At 38.4% G+C, this 18,721-nt stretch overlaps 1 protein-coding gene across 1 annotated transcript in view; it reads right to left on the bottom strand.

Moving 5' to 3' along the window:
* The window catches only part of SOS2 (SOS Ras/Rho guanine nucleotide exchange factor 2), a 36,381-nt gene extending 18,134 nt beyond the window's left edge, over positions 1 to 18,247 (bottom strand). Inside the window, exons 1-12 of the mRNA XM_063290565.1 lie at positions 17,799 to 18,247; positions 12,020 to 12,145; positions 11,202 to 11,333; positions 10,255 to 10,419; positions 9,746 to 9,949; positions 8,821 to 8,964; positions 6,964 to 7,074; positions 5,123 to 5,221; positions 3,254 to 3,381; positions 2,348 to 3,003; positions 2,162 to 2,243; positions 594 to 716 (exon numbers count right to left, since the gene is read on the bottom strand). Of these exons, the coding sequence (XP_063146635.1) occupies positions 594 to 716; positions 2,162 to 2,243; positions 2,348 to 3,003; positions 3,254 to 3,381; positions 5,123 to 5,221; positions 6,964 to 7,074; positions 8,821 to 8,964; positions 9,746 to 9,949; positions 10,255 to 10,419; positions 11,202 to 11,333; positions 12,020 to 12,145; positions 17,799 to 17,888 (2,060 nt within the window). The 5' untranslated portion in view covers positions 17,889 to 18,247. The remainder of the gene's footprint in view (positions 1 to 593; positions 717 to 2,161; positions 2,244 to 2,347; positions 3,004 to 3,253; positions 3,382 to 5,122; positions 5,222 to 6,963; positions 7,075 to 8,820; positions 8,965 to 9,745; positions 9,950 to 10,254; positions 10,420 to 11,201; positions 11,334 to 12,019; positions 12,146 to 17,798) is intronic.
* Between the last annotated feature and the right edge of the window lie 474 nt (positions 18,248 to 18,721).

Genomic DNA, 18,721 nt, shown 5'->3' with positions numbered 1-18,721 from the left:
GCAAAAAAATTTAACTATTACTCTTGCATTGCAGAAAAATAGACTAATATTATTTAATTTCATTTTTTTCACATTTATGTTCTTATATTTTATTATTTAATGTAAGATAGACATATGCACATATTTTGTGCCTTCGTGACTGCCTGGACCAGTCCCTGCAATTTTCAGAGCAACATATTTGGAAGTGGTTTACAACTGCCTTCTTCCTAGGGCTGAGAGAAAGTGACTGGCCCAAAGTCACCCAACTGGCTTTGTGCCCAAGGCAGGACTAGAACTCACAGGCTCATAGTTTCTAGCCTGGTGCCTGAACCACTGCACCAAATTGGGTCTCATAATTAATCCGAATTGTTTAAATTGCATTGACAAGTTTTATTTTAATCTGAAGTCTACCAATAAAAATTATGTTTTAAAAAAGCCAGAATACACAAGCTGACTGATCTTCTACATAAGCTTTCAGGGCCTCTCATTCTCATATAAAGTAAGAACTTCTTCTCAAGCAAAGTGAGCTTTGTGTTTCTCATGTGAAGTGGTCACCTCGGTGTCCTCCCACCTGATAATACAGTTGGAAACACAAAAGAGATATAAGCTCAAACCTCAGTTGTACTGGCTGGACATATTCCTTGCGAAACCTTTTAAGGTCTGCACTGATTGGCTGTTCTCCTTTCTCTATTGCCAGCCTATCAGCTTCGGTTGGTTCAGGTTCAGGGATTTCAAATCTAATAAATACAGAGAAGTTGGAACATGAATTACAGCAGATCCATAATGCAAAGAAAGGAGAAAGACCTGGAAACACACATTCTTATTCATAATTGGAACAAGGGATAAGAGGAGTTATTTATTCATTTATTTTTGTTGTATTTATTCAATAAGACTCCCTGTGGTTTATAGTGTTCTAATCAATATAACTAAACAGATATATAAAATACAACTGGTAGAACTATAACTCCTGGCATCCATCATCTGACATCAAGACCTTAGTCACGAACATCAAGTCTTTAAAATTAAGAACTCTAAGAAAAGCTAGGTCTTAATTTTCTTTCTGAATATGAAATAACACGCAGGGAATTTAAATCACTATTACTGCACTAAATTCTTTAAACAGCAGAAGATCTTGGTATTCATTAATCCAATTCATTTTAATATTTCTGTATCAGCAGCAAGTGTCAAATAAGGCATTTCTATCCCTTTTCAAAGAGCTGTAAAATTGTCTTCAACGATTATTTTGTCTTGGCTCCCACTTTGTACATCAGCTGCAGGATCATTATTCAACTATAAGAGTCGTACTGGACATGCCATCTTTGGCCACACTGGTTTCTGTATTTTAATGTAAGCATAATCAGCACTGTAATGTACAAATGGGATGCAGCTGCCACTTATAGAAAAGTAATCTCGTCACTGGACTGAGCTTGAATATTGGCAATTCAATCATCTCTCTCACAGAACAGTTATGTCATAAACCATAACAATTACTAATTTAGATTGTTCCAGTTTCTCTTGACTGATTTTCTAGTCTTTTCTTCATAGTCAGGATGTTCACAAACCAGACAAACACTCTGATGGATTCTGAGAAAGCCAAAACAGACAACAGGCCAACATTTGTACCTCCTTCTTTCTAATGGATTATATGCAATGGTCTAATTCTGAAGTTTTACTGTCTCTGGAAGCCCATTTTCATCCTTGCACTAATATCAAAGTCCAAACTTGTATTCTGCTTGGGCAAGCCACCATGCAAACTGTTGTTCACATTTTTACAACTTATGTGCTGCTTGTAATATTTGTGCCAGTTGTTCCATCAGGACTTAAATAAATACTAGCAGTATACCATCAATTACCCAAACATTGAATGCAATACTTAATTTTTTTACAGGGGAAAAAATATCTCTCCAGCGACCTTTCTTCACAATATATTCTATTTTTAACTGAGTCCAAATTGTTTCAGCTTTATATTGCCAAACCACATAAACCTTTCTAAAAGCTTTATATAATTAAGTATGTAATGGACTCTGGAAAACAGGAGATAGGAAATGCCATTAAAATAAATTGCTCAAAATTGAATGTGCCAACATTTAAATTATCACAATCTCACCAATATGGCAATTTTATTATTGGTAATATGAGAACAAAATTCATCACAAAGGGATTGAATAAGTTTTTTATTTACCTTTCTATCAACAAACCTAGGAGTTCTTGCGGCTTACAAAAGGAGCGGTATGTGGTAAGGAAAGTACGTACAAAATTAGGATCTAGAAAGGCAAGCACAATTCCAAATTAAGTATTTCATTTCAGGTAATAATGATCCCCTTCCCGTAAGTCAATAATGCAGTGAAAGCATTACATATCCAGATACCTGCATACATGTGATAAGTTAGCCTTTCAATGAGTTTCACCACGGTTCCACCTTTGATGATTGGAATTCCGTTCCTGCTCTGCAGACTGTCCTCAAAAACCATGTTCTCCTCAGAGTCTTCCACTGCAAAACGATAGATACTTGGACTGGGGAGTCGCAGGGGCTGCTCATTCTCTTCTTGCAACAGTACTGCATCCAACATTCGGTCCAGGGTGCTGCGATACTGGAGGGAAATAAGTGCTGCCATCCAGTTGTTCTTCTCTTCAGCAGACTTGGCAGCAAAGATTAAGCTGTTCTCATCCTTAGGGACCAGCTCAAAAGCATTTTTGTATTCACCCGTGTCATCTTTATCAACTATGTGGACCTTCCTCATAATGATCTTTTCTTTGAGCCGGTACTCTGCGTTGCTACAGCCCGGAAGTCGTGACTGCCCATGGTTGGCTTTGCAGCCGATCATTAAACCATCAAAGAGAAATACGTGTCGCTCGTGCTTGGCTCCTACTCTTGCCAGTGTGCCTTCCATTATAAATTCATTGCAGCACTGACCAATATCTTTGCCTTCCCAACCATCAATGTTTTTCTGGATCTCATTCATTTTTTTTATGGCCAGATGCTTGCTTCTTACTTGGCGGTTGTAGAACCAAGACACCGGCTCCCTAAAAGCATATTTTATCAGATTAAGTTTGGCAATTACCAGCTCAAGTCTGTGTAAAGCAGGTTGGCTTACTTTTGGAAACAAAATGTGTAAAAAGGCCTTAACAGAAGGAAAAGCAAGTGTCAGTGTGCTGACTCACAGCCACAATTCCTTTAACATTATCTGCTTTTCTTTCAAATTTCAGCATATTTGCTAATGTTCCCAAAGAGCTCAAACTGCAGCTAGAACAATGCTATGACTAATTTTCTTACCCAGGCCGACGTCTAGGTGAATGTTTATTATAAATACGTTCCATGCTACACTGGAGATTCAGGAGAGCTGTGATGGCTTGTTTTAAACATTCACAGTCTTCTTCATCTTCACTACATTCTTGAAGTTGCTGAAAAGAACAAATACTTTAATTTCATAGGGAGTTTACTTCTCCATGTACAATGAATAAAACAAGCATTTTTAGCAATCAAAGTGAACAAAAATGATTAGTTCAAAGATGAAAGTCAAGGCTGTATAATGCATCTTGTTGATACTTACAACTTTGTTTTTTTAGTTTCTTAAAAGCTTTCTTAAAGCAGATAAAAAAAACTAAACATAACTGAAAGAGCAGACCGAATAAACTACCAAACAGGGTTGCAAGTCACTTTGTGCTGAGTTTTCAAGGATGAGCATAAATCAAGAAGCACCATGATTGGATATCACAGCAAGACATCTGACAAAAGTCATATAATGGGCCTTTCCAATTCTATGTTTAAATTTTGAGCAGCAATGATGAAGAGCATTCTTTGAAGTTAAATCATCAAATGTTGGACACTTCCTCCTACGCACTTTACAAGTTCATTTTCAATTACAATACTGAAAGGGAAACAAGCTTTTAAGGTAGCTACAAGAGTGAAAAATAAGGATGTACAAAATGTTTTCACTTCAAAATGTTCTGAGCACAAAAGAAGGTAGTATGAACATTCTGGGAACATTTCAACCTTGAAAACATTTCCAAAATCTTGAAACATGGAAATTTCATGAAATTTCATGCTCCAAACGTTTCAGAACAAAACACTTTTGCACACCTTTAGTGAAAACAAAAGCTTCTGAGTAATGCTAGACTTAAAATTGTAATTATTAAGACCTTGTTCATATTTCTTATGCTTGACTGACTTCAATTCTTATTATGTACTTTAATAATCTATTCTTCTTATATAGCTGTATACTGTATAACTATAATATACTGATTTATTTTCTTTAAATCAGGAAGGAACAAGAATGCAAATTACACAGTAGTAACCCTTCACTCCATTGCAGGGGTTTTAAAATTCAATCTTACAGGTGCACTGATACGTTCTGAAACAGGAAGAGCAAAATTTCTTACAGTTGTTATAAATATTTTGCATTTACCATGTTTATGAATTTGCCAACTTGCATCATGTATGAAACATCACGCTGGATCACTCAGACAACATCCTTTGCAAAAATTCAAGCAACGAGGAAGCACTAGGTACTTCCTTCAGTATTGTCAATGGACCATCAAACTTACCCACTCATGGTTGATTGTATTAAATGTATTTACCCATAACAATATACAAGTAGTATATATGTATATTCTGATTTCTGGAAGAGTATATACAAAATGGATGATTGTTCAAAGTCTTTGAAGTATGCACCTGAGTATCATACTTACTGTTTTTGTGTAAGTTGTATTTTTTGCCAATGGGGCCTGTGTACAGGACTGTCTAACGTGCCTTCAACATACCTGAATCTGGTGCTTCCCAGATGTGTCAGTCTTTAACTGATACAAATTACAGGACAATAGATTTGGAAGGCACTAGGTTGGGGAAGGTTCATCTATCAACTGTGCATATTAGGCTAATAAAACATAATTGTCTTTTGAAGTATCCATAACTTCTTGTCAGATATAGTAGATCCACACTTTGTTTTAAACTTCAGTACAAGCAGTAGTCAAGTTAAGGTGGAAAATTATACAAACAATAACAGTAAATAGTTTACATGTTTAAGTGTCCAAATTCGGTGCATGAAACAGATGCAACATTTTTATTCCACCCGTAGATTTATATTTACATATTCAACTTAAATATGGAATTTCCTTGTAATTTATTTTATGGAGGGTATCTCACCTGTAGTAGTTCAAAATAATGCAGACAGTGATAAACAGGAACTAACATGAGACGTGGTAGGACATACCGTACTGCTTCTTTAAAGCCATCAGCAATTGACTGAAGGAAAAAAAGCAATTCTTGTTTCAATGGTTGTTGTATGAAGAACAGAAGATGAGAGAGACAGACATTCAAAACTGTAATGTTAGCTGCCCAGAGACCGTGAGAGGATGACAATCTAGAGATAGATAGATAACATCCTCCCTATAGGCCAACCTAACAATAGCAGCCTTTAGGATAATTTTATTGCATCTAGTAGGATGGGAAATCAAGGCAGGAGGGTTTTATGAACATTTAAACAAAGCAATCTTTTCAAATCACAGATTACCCATTTTTTTCATATCATCAAGTCCTTCCAGAGTTTCTATGAAATCTTGTATGTGGTATCATACGAAATTACCAGATTGCCAACCTCTGATCTAATCTGCTAGAAAGCACTACTCATTGTCTGAGGAAAGAACTTAGTGCAGTGGCAGATATATCATTTCACTGTAGAAGACTCCAATTCAATCACCATGATCTTAATTAAAGAATCAGAAGGTAGATGGGCAGCAAATTTTTGCCCGTCAGGCAATTCCATAGAACAATACAGCCCATTCAAGACCATGATCTTGGCTTTATAAATCATAGATATTATCTATATCCACAGCCAAAGCAGCTAAATGGCAACGTAGGCAATCTTCAACTGAAGGAAGTGAGAAACAGGCATAGTATCTTTATTAGGCCAATGAAAGTTAATAATTGCAAGCTTTCAAAACTTCTTAGAACTCTTCATCAGTCAGAGGAGTTGAAAGCCAGAAAACAAATGAGGTTGAAGGTTATATGGCTGATCTTTTGTATCAGGTCTGTGCGAATTAACAGTGGTGCTTAAAAGTTTGTGAACCCTTTTGAATTTTCGATATTTCTGCATAAATATGACCTAAAACTGGTATTTTCTCTACACAAGTCCTAAAACTAGATAAAGAGAACCCGATTAAACAAATGAGTCAAAAACATAATACTTGTTCATTTATTTATTGAAGAAAATGATCCAAAGCTACGCATTTGTGTGTGGCAAACGTATGTGAACCTCTAGGATTATCAGTTCACTTGAAGGGGAAATTAGAGTCAGAAGTTTCAGTCAATGGGATTATAATCAGGTGTGAGTGTGGGAGGTCCTGCCTTATTTAAAGAACAGAATTCTGGGTATTCACTATCAAATCATAGCACAGGTATGTGGAAGTGTGTCATGGTTTGAACAAAGGAGATTTCTGATGACACCTGAAAAAAGTTGATGATGATCACCAGGCTGGAAAAGGTCACAAAACTATTTCCAAAGTCCACTGTCAGGCAGACTGTGTACAAATGGAGGCAATTCAGTGCTATTGTTATCCTCCCCAGGAATGGTAACCAACTAAGATCACACCAAGAGAAAGGCATGTAATACTCCAGGAGGTCTCAAAGAATGCCAGGGCAACGTCTAAGGAACTAAAGGTCTCTCTTGCATTGGCAAGTATCAGTGTTCATGAGGCCACCAGGAGAACACTGAACAACATTGATGTGCATGGCAGGGTTGCCAGGAGAAAGCCACTATTCTCCAAAAAGAACACTGCTGCCCATCTACAGTTTGGAACCCCCCCATGTTGCAAATTTACAATTAGTAGCAATACAAGTGAGAAATGCTATGGGTTGGAATTCAACAATATCTGGATTCTACAATCTAAATCATTTTATGAGGACTAAGGGCTGCTACATTATGAGACAGATAGAGATCTTCTCTGTTTTATTTTAATATTACAACTTACAAAACTGTATACTTATACCTGGAAGTGTAAAGCCACAGCAGGTTTAGCCATTACATTATTAAAATGTTCATGATATTGTGGCGAAAGGATTTCCTGTGACAAGGTTTCATACGGGTCAAAGGCTTGTTCCTAGAAAAATAGAATAAGTATTCTAAAACAGCATATCTGTTTTTAGAGGAACTACCAATTATATATGAGAACTTGTTTTAATAGTTCTACTTTTCTATCGTTAATGGAATATCATCTATCCACACATGGATAAGGAAGTGTGATTCAATGGAATTAGTGGATAATGTCACTAATTTCTAAACAAAGATATATGTCACCAAAACATCATCCAATTCAGGCAGACCAACATACAGGAACAATACAGAAATGTAAACACATTACACAAATAACTATTTATTTATTTATTTATTTTCTATCCCATCTTTATTATTTTTATAAATAACTCAAGGCGGTGAACATACCTAATAGTCCTTCCTCCTCCTATTTTCCCCACAACAACCCTGTGAGGTGGATTGGGCTGAGAGAGAGTGACTGGCCCAAGGTCACTCACCTGGCTTTCATGCCTGAGGCAGGACTAGAACTCACAGCCTCCTGGTTTCTAGCCCATTGCCTTAACCACTAGACCAAACAAGGACTCTTTTGTCTGAATTAATCTAATGGTGATTCCAAATGCCCAGCATACATACCAGCAGTTCATCATAACAACATGCTATAGTTTGGAAATCAAAATGCCCATGCAAGTGATATACTTGCTACATAACAATTGTATAGTTTAACAGTTCTATTTAGTTCCTGTTTATCAAATATGTCTAAATTGGCAAATCATGGTTGGAAAAATCATCAAATTGCAGTTAGAAACAAGCCACCAAATCACCAAAAATTCCAGATACTAAAAACTAGGAAATGGAGAAATAAATTCATCTGTTAGAGGGAAGAAAGAAGGGCAATGCAAGGGCATTTCTAATAAAGCAACCATGATTTAATATTACTCCAAAATTGAATTACAGCCAATTTTATCAAGATCTGGTATTCTTAAAGATAATTATAAGGGTATTCTTACAGATAATTCCTTGGGGGAGATGGGCAGTGACAGAAATTTGAAAAATAAATAAATAAAATAAATTTCTATGTTTAAGTGATCTTGGGTTTAATTAAACCTGGAAATACCTCTTACATGATATTAACAAGCTTTTGAAAGATCTGTTCTACATTACATGTTTTTAAGAAAATGTTAGATTAAATCTGCAAAGCCTTTGGAAGCAGAAAAGCAAACTCTTATATCTTTTAATCAATTACAGAAAAGAAGGAAGCTATGACCACAGACTGCATGTCTCTTCTTCAACAAACCAGTACTTCAGAAAAAAAGAGTGCATGCCATTTCATAAATATGTTTCTGCAAGCATATTTTTGTCATCATGTGTAACAAAAGAGACTATTACAGTAACCCACCAATTTTTAAAATATAACTTTGACATTCTTTAATCGATAATTAGCTGAGAGAATCCATGACACCTGAATTGCCACCTTTCCAATTTAAGCTATTATAGCTTTAACTTTGGCTTCTTAAATTCAGACAAACACTGGAAGAGCTGATAATGAATAAGTACGCTTTCAAAGAAAGAGGCTTTTTAGGTTTACATACCAAGTACATTCTTCAAGCATGTATCCCCAGTTATATATAAAAAAGTTTTACTTAGAAATAATGCATTATATGCCTGCACTTTAAAGGACTAATTGTATATTTGTAGGTAGAGGGGGAAACAGAGGAATCCTCCATAGCAGAAGGAATTCATTCTAAAACCCAGCAAGACATCTGAATTAGTCATGTCCCACTGCATAATAAATGGAACAGCATTGCTAACTCACTTCTGCAAGATCTTCAAAACAACTGCCAACCAGAGGATGAGGACTACTTTCATCAGTCATTTCCACTGTGTCCTCAATTAATCCCAAGAGCTTCACTGTCAATTCATGGATATCTGTGATGTTGCTGAATATCATGTCAATATCCTGAGGAAAAGAAAATCCATTCTGAATGTATCTGTATCTTTTTACACTTTTAAACATTCTATTTGATTCAAAATTGGTACAATAGGTTAAATTAAACCAAAAGATTAAGGAAGACTTTTGTATCATTTTAGACCAGTGTTTCTCAACCTTAGCAACATTAAAATGTCTGAATTTCAACTCCCAGAATTCCCCAGCTAGCATACTGGGAATGCTGGGAGTTGAAGTCCAGGCATCTTGAAGCTGCCATAGTTGAGAAACACTGTTTTAGACTGACGAATTATCTTATACAGCCACTTTATTTCACACAAACTTCTGATCTATGATAAAATGCTTGCCTCATATACTGTTCTTTAAAAAAAAAGTTTATGGAAAAAGTTGACATTTTACATAAGAAGGCCTGCCGCATTCACAGAGCTGAACTTCTCCATGTATTGTGCTCCCAAGTCTTTAAATATCTTTAAAAGACTTGCAATCATAACAGTATAGGGCAAGGCTTCAACTGCAATTTTTATGCATTATTTATTATTTTAACTGTTGCATCAAAATGAGGTAAATCACTTTGATTCCTTGAAGAAAGAATTTGTTTGCATTTTTAAAAAATGACACTTTTTTAGAAGAGAAACTAGAAAACTAACATGTAATGGAAGCACACTTCCAGCTTACCTGTCTGTTTCTTATTAAAATAAGATTTCAAGAATGGGGGAGTTTTCACCATTATTACTTTTAATTCAAAGCACACATTATCACAAGAAAGGGTCAGTGTGGCAAAAGATTGACTTACATTGGGCATGAACAGCTTTTTGTTAGATAGAAAAGCTTCTCGAAATACTTTTATGATCAAATTCAGCTCCCGCAGATACTGTCTTTCATCTGCAATTTCAGTCCTGACAAGATCATAGTAATTAAGTTCACCAGAAGAAGAAGGTTCTTCTTCACATAAGGAAACCAAACCAATGTCATCCTGATCAAACATATCCATTAACACCTAAATAGAGAAGACATATTTTACACACGATCAAATATTTTATAATCCAATATGAAGTTATGGTCTTTTTGAAAAACTACTGAATTGAACATTTTATTGGCTAATAGTAATAAATTAATAGTAAATGTTTGTGAGAAAAGTGTCATAATTTCTTTTATTGATACAGAATGAATTTTAAAAGGCTCCCTATAACAGGGAAACTATTTATGGCAAGATGAAATAGTTATTAAGCAAGAACAAAAGCCAACAGCTATATGATGGAGCTGAAGCGCTTGTATAAATTTGGGATTTCCATAGAACCTCACCTTATCAGCACACATGGATACTTTAATGTCCTGTTGGGAGATCTCAAAATGTCGTATGTTGAAAACATAATTGCCAGCCAATTTTAAGATATCAGCAGAGATGTATTCCAGGACAGCCACAATGTAAAGAGACATGTGATAATCTATCTTATAACCAAGAACCTCCTGAAAGTTAACACAAAAGAACATGTATAAAATTCCATTTATTATGCTTTCAACTCAGCAAAGTCAGGCAGCTGGCCATGGCAAGGATACTAACTCTACATGTAAAGCAACAAAATACAATAGACCTCAAACAGATTTCTCTGATTTCCACCCTCAAAACTAACCAAATCCTCTGTAATTTTGGCTATTTCAAGAGAGATTCTTGTGATCTCATGTGAAAATGATCTTTTTTGAGAAGGTGAGGTATTCAAAAATCACAAGATCATTTGATGACACCTAGGCCCAAAAAGAATGCTACTCCATGATATAAAGCGTGCAAGGGATAAGCACCCTAACTTGCAGCATTAGTAGCCAATGATGCACCAGCCTACCAAAAGGGGAAGTATAACTCTAACCTTCATCTATAGGATTTTATTTACTTCAATGAAGCTGATGCCATTTCTCTCCATTCTGAATGTCTTTTTACCTGCTGTATTTCCTACTGATGGGCGAGTGAGTTTATTAAGTCACCAAGCAAGAATGGAGTCCATTTACAAATGCTACAACTAGAAATGATATTTCTTTCTCTGATTTAACCCCCCCTTTTCTAACCACAGGACACTCACTTTTTGTCCAAGAAAAAGGCATATTTTTCTGCACATGTCTAAGAATATTCTGCTATTATACAATTACTTCACATTTTTCAGGGAAGAGTGTCTTGGTGAAGGACAGGAGAGGAAATTATTAAATTTAGCAGTTTAAAAATGTCATACTAAATCACCAATACTTTTGCCCCAATATACCTTTAATAAAGGATGTATTTTGTCCACAGGCAGCAGGAGAGGATTTCTTCGCTTTCGCTTCTCAATAGCAGACTGTGCATCTGCAATGGCCCATTTGTCAATTGGATGAGGAAAAGTCTTTTGCACACGCTCCTGCCCAAGTGCAAAAAAACAGTTGCCAGGTTCTCAACAAAGAAAGAGAGGCAGGCTTCTTTCTTTCAATATTGACTAGAGTATGTCATTTATTTCCCTGAGTATTCTTTTCCCTTCCAAACAGCAGCCATGCAGCACTGCGTTGGCTCAAAGTCCTTTTCAAAATATTCTTCCAATTCCTCTGCTAGAGGGGGAAGCAGTATAATGCAATGGAACTGAACACACCATTAGGAATTAAGGAAAATGATTGTCTGTCACAAACTTTCTATAAATTTATTTGTTGCAGAAACCACACAATTTCTCTTGTATGCATCAATGCAGAAGAGCATTATTATTAAATAAAAGTCTACTGTCAATTTTCACAGTAAACTAGCCTTCCAAGAATAGCACTTTGCTGTTTTTATATTCATTATGTACAACAGCTTATACCAGGTAATACTGATCAGTACATCCATGTCCCAGAATGCTACTGCTTATGCTACCAGTTTTAAAATTCTCCACATTCCATGATCTGGAACCTCAGAACATGTATTCTCATATCTATGTTGTTAGTTTAGAGAAGTAATACTCTCTCCATTGCCCTAATTTAATTTGGATCACTTTTTTCAGTTCCTCTTTTCATACTAGCATTGTTTTGTGAGGAAACACCTGCTTTTCCCCCCCCTCACATGCACTGTATTTCATACCTCTACATCTTGAAATGTCCGTGGCTGTGCAATGCATAACTTATTCAACAGCTGAAGAATTAGTTCCTCGATGTAAAAGAGGGAATCTTCCTTGGCTGAAAGATTGGGATGGACTTGCTGCTGAACCTGCAGAAAGATGTATTTGTTATATTCAATCAGAAGACAGATTAATGATGGCACAGAGATACTGACAACCATACTGTATCTCTTATCTTTTATAAGCTTCATTCTTCTGAGTGTCCCACAATAAAATGTCCAATAATGAATATTTACATAGCAGGATACAGGTAAGCTTTTATTTCATTAACTAATAATCTAGTATTACCATCTTCTGTAACCATTCAAAGCATTGGTATGTGAAAGGCAATGGAAAAAATGCTGCCAAATTCAGAACTGTGAATCATGCAGAAATATTTCTACCCAGAACTTTCTTGCAATTCCCTCATTCTAGAGAACACCCTCTTTTAGATGACTAAACTTCTGGAGACACAGGGAATTTAGAGGTCTATCAACTAAGATGTTTTAAAGAAGCAAATGTCTGCGCATGCATACACACCCCAGCTGATGTACAGTTATTTTGAAACTTCTTATATTAAAACTAATTTAGCAGTTATTTATAACATTCCTCACAAACTCTTAAAATCTTGTATTTTCATTTAGACACATAATCAGAAAAGAGAAATACAAAGCAACCCTCACTGGGGATGGCATGTCATACTGACAGAGTAGTACTAAAAAGCCACTCCTGAATCACCCATGATATTAGCCGTATCAGCACATGAGGGCACTTAGAGTAGGGCCTCTGATGACAATTGCAAGGCTCCAGTAGGAATGTAAGAGGAAGAGGCATTCCTGTGACTCAAAGCCATGAAGGGCTTAACAGGTTACAATCCTGGCATAATATGATCATCTCCCACTACTAGTCTATACCTTTGGTACTTTTTTTTTACTAAAATGTATTTCTCAACCTTCTTCAAGGACAGCCCCACATAAATGCATTGCAGTAATAATTAACTTCTTTCTTTCCCCAGAATTTTCTACTGATAACTTATTTCACTGTGTGCTGTACTGTGCCTCTCCCATTCTCCCATATTTGCATGGGATTTCTTTGATGACTTTCTCCACCCATTTGCACTCTACCTCTTATCAAGCTATGCTATATGAAGCTATGAGGCCTCAAGGACACAAAAGGGCCCTGCAAGGAGTAGAATGTTTGCAGATTTTTCTTGGTTGCATTATTTGTTTACTGTGTTTACATATCACCAGGCTCAAAAGTCATATGGTTTACACCATAAAATATGAACAAACAGTACATACATAAAAACCAGTAAGTACGAAAAAATGAGTAGTTTCTAATGAATTATTTAAGTGCTTGAAAGGTTAAAAATAAATACATAGTATTAAAAAAGATGCCCTTGAGTTAATTTCAACTCCTGTTGACAGCCTCCACATACTTTTCTTGGCTGTTAGGAAAGTGGTTTGCCGCTGTCACCTTCTGTGATGTTGTTTCCACTCAACAGCTGAAAAAAAAGTACCAAGAGAAGGCTATTTCCATTTTATTGCCAAGAAAACTGCTGGATATTCTGTCACTTGAAGTTGAGACTAACTCAAAGGCACCTTTACCTTTTTAATTTGGCCTTAGTGATATGTGTGTAATTCAATTACTTTCTAATCCCCCCTGGTTAATTTTTTAAAGTTACAGTAAAAAAGCAATAGTCTTCCTGCATACAAATATGGACAAACATGTGATTTAGCTCTATAACGAAAGCAGCTGAAAGCTACAAGACAATTCAGGAAAAGCAGTTTTTGGCTGTGTTACATCAAATTGATTTTTCTGTGAAAAATAATCCCCATAAAATTTATGTAAGAAATCATTTTCTGTATTTTTTTTTCACACAGAGGTATTACATTTGTATAATAGAGATTGGAATAAACTTAAAATGATCTGAATAGCAAGTATCTTCTCACTGAAATGATTGCTTTGGCATCTTTCACATGCTAAGCCTGAGTCCAAAGCATGGCTCCTGGAGCAATACCATGTTCTCTGATATCTGCCAAGCTTGCCAATTTTATTTTTTTAAATTCTTTTAATTAAACAATGAATGGAAAGCATATTAAAAAGCAAAACATCAGCCTCAAGCATAAGTTGCATTTCCACAATGCCTCTGAGCTTTGTGGAGGCATCCTTGGGAGAAAAAGTGTGTGTGCGTGTGTATATACACACACTGGTAGTAGGAAAGTGCTCAGTTTGTCTTCTACTATATAGATATAGAGCCAAAATATCAAGCAACTATTTTGTGATAGTGCCCATGTCATATTCTCAACATTCCAAATATTCCCACTTGCCAGGAGGGGGAACTGTACCCAAACTATAAATCATGGTTTACCAATCACAATAACTTTGTTGATGATCTAAATTAGGTCAAAATATATGACTGGGTCTGCATACAATGTTAAGCTACTTAACATGGTTTACTGAGTAATCTGCAAATGACTGAGTTCACAAAGTACATTAAGCCATAAAGTATGTGTTACAGACTCCTGGGTTCATGCAACATAATAAATCAAATGAATCCCATTATGTCTTAGTTCAGCACATGAACTAGGTCAGAGAAAAATGCTTATATAGTTCTCCTGCTCGTCTTTTTCTGAGTTTTGAAAACTACCTAAAAAAGAAATATATTGTCAGTGGTATAATTTGGAATTACATCATGGCTTCTTTATACAGGAAAGCCTCCGCCTCAGTTCAATCTCAAAACTCTTGTGGTTTTCCTGAAATGTAATACTACTCCTATAAAAATCAAACTATACTAAATCATGCAAGACAATCAAGGCAGTCCTCAGTTTCTTAGAAGGTAGATTCTGTGACTTGACACTGACTGATGACAGACACCCTAGATTATGGAAGGATACAAAAAAAAATTGGTGCGTGTGCAGAGAGAGAAGTCAATGACTCAGATTACTTATTCATTCACTATACTAGGCCTACTATGAATCCATCACAGCCGAAGGACTCATTCTTGTTAAGTCAAAAAGAAACAAACAAATCACATTATGTAGTCTGGACCAGCGTCTTACCTAGAATGATTTTATTATTCCCAGCAGTCAACATCATGTAATACAAACAGCTCAAATACTGCAGTTTCTGTCTTCTCCCCTTCCACATCTTTATAATGTGTTTGGTATGCATGGTATATTTGCAGTTTCCCATACGTATACAGATCTACTCAACTGCCTTCCTTATGGAGGAATTTAGAGCAGCGTAATGATCAGGATATTTATTTGTATACGGAAGAGGCAAATACAAGGCAGGAAGTATGTCCATGTATGGGGCAAACTAAAGAATAATATAGAATGACCTAACTGTATAACTGTACAGAAGAATCTGAATCACACGGTGACTGAAGATGCCTTTTGACAGTTCCATGTAAAAAGGCAGGAACATACAAAATACAGTTACAGCAATCTTCCTCAATAAGGTATCGAGGCTCTGAGTTAAGAAATGCTGAGTTACAGCAACAAGATTAGTATACACAAAAAGGAGCGACAGGGGAAATAGAGACAATACAAAGTAATTGTGTGTGTTTCCAAAAGTGAGTATTGGAAGTAGTAGAAACAGCTGACAGCAGAAACTGCGACATAGCACAGTGCATTTTGATTATAGCATGCTGGAAACAGACAACTTGCACTTTTGGGATGGCGTGTACAATATATGAATGTATGCATGCATTCACATATAGAGTTTGTAATGGGACTAAGGCAGATGTATGAAGCAAACATTTATCTGCCACTCTTACATTGTTTATTCCTATTGTTTAGAAGCCACAACATGCCAGTATTACCTATACCATGACAAATTTTCAGAATAAAGAGTGTTGCACGTAAGGATGCACAGGAAGACAATTATCCGATGAAAAACTACATGTTTGGCAGGTGAACCACCTTGAGTATGGAAAGATGTATCATACCACGCACAGTGAAACTACCAGAAGCTTGAAGGAGGACAGCAAGCCCCTAAGTAGAACTGAAGAAATGCAACTATTCATGTAGAGTTTTACTGGATGGGAAAATGGGAAAAATTAAGTTACAGTACTAAGAACAAATAGAGAGCCGGTGTGGTGTAGTGGTTCAGGCCCCAGGCTAGAAACTGGGAGACTGTGAGTCCTAGTCTTGCCTTAGGCACAAAGCCAGCTGGGTGACCTTGGCCCAGTCACTCTCTCTCAGCCCTAGGAAGACAAAGGCAATGGCAAGCCACTTCTGAAATCTTACCAAGAAAACTGCAGGGACTTGTCCAGGCAGTCGCCAGGAGTCGAAGGTACACACACATACTAAGCTGAAATTACTGAAGAAAAATTGTACCCTAATGCAAGATTATTTATGACAGAAGAAAGCAAAAAATCTCTGGCTCTGAAGATGGTCAAAGGAAGCCAGGTACCTAAATTTATGCCAGCTTTCTTCAGCCCTTTTAACATTGAACAACTTTAATTACACCCAGCCAGCATGGGAATCACAGTCCAAACCATTACATGTAGTCCTCGCTTAGCAACCACCATTAGGACTGGCGACTCAGTTGCTAAGCACCATGGTCCCTAAGCAGAAAATCACATGACCGCGATGGGCTTACGACTTTACTTCTCCTTAGGTCGTTAAGCAAACTGCCACAGTTGCTAAGCAAAAAAATGACATGACTTAACGATTTTATTTCCGCCTTCTCTATTAACTCTGCTTGTTGCAAGCTGGTTGTGAAGCAAGCGAATGTGATCACGTGACAGTGGGATGCTGCGACGGTCATAAATGTGAGATTGGTTGCAAAGCAACTTTTTAGTACCATCATAACTTCAGTCACTGCACGAGGCAGTTGGTAAGCAAGGACATGTATTATATTATTTGTTCATTGTTAGGAGAAAAAAAACCCACATCTTCTCCAAGAGTTTTAAGTCAATGTACAGAACAGTCCCTCCTCCAATTTTTCCCTACAGCAATAATGCACAGAAGTGGGAAGCTCCAAGCAACTGAATGCAGTCTTCCGAAGTTGCAAATATGATAGAGACAGCTATATAAAACGATATAATACGGTAAATAAATAAGACAGGAAAGATGAATAAGTACAACCCCGAGGGTCCACGCCAACACAAGCCCAAAGTCCTTGGAAGCAAGGCAGCACACAAGTTTAATTATCAATATGTAAACAAGGGTCTCTGGGGAAAGCATAGGAAACTTCCACAATGCCATGGCTTCCACCTTCCAGCCCTGCCAATAAGCCCTTGTGTATTACCCAGATTGAACTCCAGGAGTTCACAACAAATATTCTCACAACAATCTTGCAAGGCAGGTTGAGCTGAGGCAGGGACTGACCGCAAGTCCCCCAGTCTATTTGCATGGTGCAGGGTAGACTTGAATCACTACACCACACCTGCGACGCAATACGTTAACGGGAAATCGATGGCAGAAAAGAAAGCTCCTCAGCAGGGTCTTCTGGCACCTGAGGGGGAATGGGAAGCACTTGGCCTCGGCAGGGGAGCTTTATTGAGAGGCAAAAGAGGGCGAGCTCTGACGGGGGCGGTTCCCTAAGGCTCAGAAGGGGCCCTCCGCGTGAGGTAAACCGTGAAGCACGCGGGGGGAGGGAACGGGAGCACTTCGCGGACTGATAGGAGGAAGTATCCCGCTGCCCGGGAGACGCCTGGCAACGGGGGGGAGTGCTCTGCCGCTCCCCACTGGAAGGACCGCGTGCGAGGGAGCGCGCCCACATGACAGGACGCCGCTGCCGGGAGGGACTGACCTTGCGCAGGGCCGGCACGAGAAGCCCCCGCCATTTCTGCCCGTTCTCCTCGCTGAGGAACTCGTAGGGGGGCGGCTGAGGCGGCTGCATAGCCCCTCTTCTTCCTCCCGCGCCTTGGGATGGATGACGGGGGAGGGGAAGGGGCGCGGCGCTGCTCACCCCCTCCCCGGCCCTGCCCGCAGGCCCGGCCAACCGCGGTCACATCCGCGTCCCCCAGGCCGCCGGCCCCGCCGCAAGCCGCAGCAGGCGCTGCCGCTCCACTTTCCCAAGGCTGGGCCGCGGCCGCCTCAGTCTCAGGCTCACTGCGCAAACGCAGAGGCCGGCCTAAACCGCCGGACAGGGCTCAGCTACGCTCTCTAGCGGCCCGGGAGAAGGACGGGAGGAAGAGGGAGTCGGCCTGCCGGGGAAGTGCCATTGGGAAAGGAAGGCGGCCCTTTCGGAGACCAGGCAGAGGCGGAGCCGCTGGCGTGCCTCGCTGTTCGCTGAGGCTGGCTTCGAGCGCGGTAATCGCGAAAGTGAGGTGCGGGCGGAGAGCGATTAAAGCGCCAGAAACGCCATCGCCGGTAGGAAACGGGAGGCTTCGTTGTTTTGTGGCCCCGTCACGCTTCAATCCCAGAGGCTGCCTAAGCCTTCGCCGCCCGATCGTTTGCTCGAGCTTCTCGTAAAATCGTCCTCAGTTTGATACCTTCCGGAGATACTCCCACAATCTTCTTCCGTTAGTTATGTTGTAAAGGTATTGTGGAGGGTTAAAGTTCAACATATTTGCTATCTGCATTGCCATATCTTGTCTCTGTTTCATGTCACTTTGGGTCACTTGGGCAAGTGACTTGGGACTTCACCCCAAGGTAACGGGGATTGATAAGGAAGCCCAACAGCTTTTGGACATATTGACGCTGCCCTGGGGTTGGTTTGTTAGATATCTG

Source organism: Candoia aspera, chromosome 1 (genome assembly GCF_035149785.1).
Source record: "Candoia aspera isolate rCanAsp1 chromosome 1, rCanAsp1.hap2, whole genome shotgun sequence".
Lineage (NCBI taxonomy): Eukaryota > Metazoa > Chordata > Lepidosauria > Squamata > Boidae > Candoia > Candoia aspera.
The sequence above is the reverse complement of the archived record's forward strand: the minus strand, read 5'-3'. Positions and strand labels throughout refer to the sequence as shown.